This window comes from Scyliorhinus canicula, chromosome 27 (genome assembly GCF_902713615.1).
Source record: "Scyliorhinus canicula chromosome 27, sScyCan1.1, whole genome shotgun sequence".
Taxonomy (NCBI): domain Eukaryota; kingdom Metazoa; phylum Chordata; class Chondrichthyes; order Carcharhiniformes; family Scyliorhinidae; genus Scyliorhinus; species Scyliorhinus canicula.
In genome coordinates this window covers 7,604,716-7,608,716 of record NC_052172.1, presented here as the reverse complement: position 1 = coordinate 7,608,716, position 4,001 = coordinate 7,604,716, and the positions used below count along the sequence as shown (strand labels likewise).

At 43.1% G+C, this 4,001-nt stretch overlaps 1 protein-coding gene across 2 annotated transcripts in view; it reads right to left on the bottom strand.

Moving 5' to 3' along the window:
• LOC119957670 (basic phospholipase A2 homolog 1-like) overlaps nucleotides 1-3,580 on the bottom strand; it is a 25,174-nt gene extending 21,594 nt beyond the window's left edge. Inside the window, exons 1-2 of one of the 2 annotated variants that reach the window (XM_038785745.1) lie at nucleotides 3,406-3,580; nucleotides 1,729-1,894 (exon numbers count right to left, since the gene is read on the bottom strand). In XM_038785745.1, the coding sequence (XP_038641673.1) occupies nucleotides 1,729-1,894; nucleotides 3,406-3,448 (209 nt within the window). In that variant the 5' untranslated portion in view covers nucleotides 3,449-3,580. The remainder of the gene's footprint in view (nucleotides 1-1,728; nucleotides 1,895-3,405) is intronic. The other variant, XM_038785746.1, reaches the window with a different exon arrangement.
• Nucleotides 3,581-4,001: the final 421 nt, after the last annotated feature.

The window sequence follows — 4,001 nt, the reverse complement described above, 5'->3', positions numbered from 1 at the left end:
CCCCACCACACCCCACCACCCCCGCATCACCCCCCCACCACCCCCCACCACCCCCCCACCCAGTAACTCCTGTAAATTACCCCCAGTAACTCCAATAAATTACCCCAGTAGCTCCTATAAATTACCCCAGTAACTCCTATAAATTACCCCCAATAACTCCTATAAATTACCCCAGTACTCCTATAAATTACCCCCAGTAAATGCTATAAATTACCCCAGTAACTCCTATAAATTACCCCAGTAGCTCCTATAAATTACCCCCAGTAACTCCAATAAATTACCCCAGTAACTCCTATAAATTACCCCAGTAACTCCTATAAATTACGCCCAGTAACTCCTATAAATTACCCCAGTAACTCCTATAAATTACCCCCAGTAAATGCTATAAATTACCCCAGTAACTCCTATAAATTACCCCAGTAACTCCTATAAATTACCCCCAGTAACTCCTATAAATTACCCCCAGTAACTCCTATAAATTACCCAGTAACTCCTATAAATTACCCCAGTAGCTCCTATAAATTAGCCCAGTAACTCCTATAAATTACCCAAGTAACTCCTATAAATTACCCCGAGTAACTCCTATAAATTACTCCGAGTAACTCCTATCATTTGCCGCCAGTAACTCCTATAAATTACCCCCAGTAACCTCTATAAATTACCCCAGTAACTCCTATAAATTACTCCCAGTAACTCCTATAAATTACCCTAGTAACTCCTATCATTTGCTGCCAGTAGCTCCTATAAATTACACAGTAACTCCGATAAATTACCCGCAGTAACTCCTATAAATTGCCCCCAGTAACTCCTATAACTTACCCCAGTAACCCCTATAAATTACCCCCAGTAACTCCTATAAATTACCCCCAGTGACTCCAATAAATTATCCCCAGTAACTCCTATAAATTGCCCCCAGTAACTCCTATAAATTACCTCAGTAATTCCTATAAATTTACCCCAGTAACTCCTATAAATTACCCCAGTAGCTCCTATAAATTACCCCAGTAACTCCTATAAATTACCCCCAGTAACTCCTATAAATTACCCCCAGTGACTCCAATAAATTATCCCCAGTAACTCCTATAAATTGCCCCAGTAACTTCTATAAATTACCCCCAGTAACTCCTATAAATTGCCCCCAGTAACTCCTATAAATTACCTCAGTAATTCCTATAATTTACCCCAGTAACTCCTATAAATTACCCCAGTAGCTCCTATAAATTACCCCAGTAACTCCTATAAATTACCCCCAGTAACTCCTATAAATTACCCCCAGTGACTCCAATAAATTATCCCCAGTAACTCCTATAAATTGCCCCAGTAACTTCTATAAATTACCCCCTGTAACTTCTGTAAATTACCCCCAGTAACTTGCATAAATTACCTCACATAACATTGAGAAATTACTCTTAGCAGCTCTGCTTGACTGACCTGGAACTCAGGGTGTCAGTGACTAACAGCATGATGTCCATTTGTCCCAAACCAACATCAGGAAAATAGATCAACCTGGTCATTATATCATAGCTATTGTGGGATCTTGCTGTGTACAAATTGTGTTCTACCTGGAGGCAGTGATAAGGACTATAGAGAAGCAAGTTCTGTCTTTCTGAGGAATGTCTTCTCTCTGCTTTGTATCAGAGTAAAACCTTGCTGATTCTCAGCCAGCGCAAATATCACCATCTTGACTTCAAGGAGAGAGTTTTTTACACAAGTATCGTCTCATTTTACCTGTCAATGTCATCCACTGGCTGGTTTCCATTTCCTCCAATTCTACAGAAACAGCCGTAGTTACTGTACTGCGGTTGGGCAGATGGATTGACGCAGTAAACAATTCTTTGCAAGTTAATCTCCCTTCTTCGCTGACCTGAGACATCCTGAGCAGACATCCAAATTGCTACAAGAGGAAAACAAAATAAATCATTGTGTCAGGAAAGCCCTGGTACAGAGTGAGCAGGGAGACAATTTAACAACACGCCGATTTAGAAAGCAGAAGAAGCTGCAAAAGAATATTCGTGAATTCAGCGGAAATTGAGGGCTGGATTCTCCGATTTTGAGGCTATGTCCGGAGCATGTGTTTTACAATAAAAAAGTCGGGACCACTCCCGCACCGATGCTCCGCCCAGTGGGAGGGGCTAGCAGCCGTATCACGTAAAGCCCCCGGCTTCCCCTGCAGGTACGGATGGAGAATTGCCGCCTCCGTGGCCGTGCATGCTCACGGCGGCGACCTGTGGTGACTGCCAGATAGTGCCCCCCTGTAACCACCCTCACCACCGCCGGACCGCCCCGCCACCAGTTCCCCCAGAACCCGCCAAAGCCCTCCCGGCTAGCGGAAAGGCTCCCCCCCCCCCCCGCATTCGACTTTGACGGCGCTGGACACAATCCGCAGACCCCACACGAGGTCTGCAATTCATAATATGGAAAGATGTGTCAGTTGAAACATGGAAGTCTGGCAATATCTGGTCTGAGAGAAACATGAGAGGATACAGGGAAGATCCCACAAAAGGTTAATAGCAGCTGCAAAGAGCAGGATTATAAAATGCAGATTATTTCTCACAGGCAGGCTTAGCAAACACACAGGATTCATGTAATAAGCTAAAACAATGGCTCACACCTTCATGGAATGTAACTATCTCAGGAAGCATCTGGAAAAGCATGGATGAGAGTTTCAATGGAGTTAAGTGACGAATGTTTAAAACAGGCAGGTCTTTCAAGTCATAACCAAGTGAAATTTTAGCATACAGCTAAAAGCAAAGGTTTCACACCATTGAAATTAACTCTCTTAGTAAACAGCTGGAAAGGAAAGGATGAGGTTCAATTGAATTTGGTGTCAATTCTAAGTGTGAAATTCTACTAACATCAAGACAATTAAAAGAAAATTTGAGACGACCAGTCTTCAACCAACCAGCAGGATCCAGAAGCAAGATCCTTTTACCTTTCTGTCAAGAAAGTGTTTGCAGCTTTTAAAAGAAAAAATATAATAATAAAATAACTTACTTAACCTGAAAAGGCATTTTTTTCCTAAAGTCTACTTTACTTACTTAGCAATGCGGGACCCAGGACATCGATGCTACTAAGTGGTAAGTAGATAAAATCTTCGGTGAAGGTATGGGTTATACCGGGGGATTACTTGAAAATATAGTTTGACCTGAATAGCACACACTGAAGTGTGCATCGGAGTCAGGGAGTGAGAATCCCGTTCACCATTTAGAATGTCGGCCCTTTTCGGTATAGGGGGAATTCTAAGAATAGTGGTGAGTTTTTAAAAGCAAGGTAGTCACATTTCTTTTAACTTCTTTCTCATTGACAACTTCCCTGTTCTGAATTCCCCCCAGTTTGGGTGCTGCCTCACTTGCTGTTCCTCCCACTCCTACAGCACATCCCTGAGGTCTCCAGTTGATCACTTACCTCCGAGCACGATGAGGATCGCAGTGAGTTTCGGGGACTCCATGACTTCTCGTTTCCTCCGTGTGATCGATGTTTGTCTTGTCGTGGCTCTGCCTCTTTTAATCAGCTCTCGGGATGGTTACAACCCAGATTAGCTCATCAAATGCAAATAGGGTGAAGAATCCTCTGCTGTTGATTCAAATATTTTGCTGTTGTCCAACGTGTGAGAGGTTTGAGGAACCTGTTGTTCGGGGCTTGTAGGCTTGGATTCTCTGAGCAAAATACTGAGAAGTGAGGACATGGAGAAAGTGTCACTTTATAGGTTGCACTCAGCTATCAGCACTCAGACCGAGTCACTCAGCTGTAAGTCCAGCACAATTCCCACTCCAAGTTATTCAGTCACAATCGATCAGATTAATGATGTCCCTCATCTATCGGAGTGTGAATTTACTGACTGAGTTGTATCGCTCTGCATCCCAGTAAATGTGTCCCAGGAAAGGTCCCTATTTTAGGACCTGGAGTTAGGATTACTGAGAAACATGTGTAGGTTTGTTGGATTTGGTCAGCTTTGTGACAGGTTGATATCCGGTGGCGTTATGTAGGGGGAAGATGTAGGT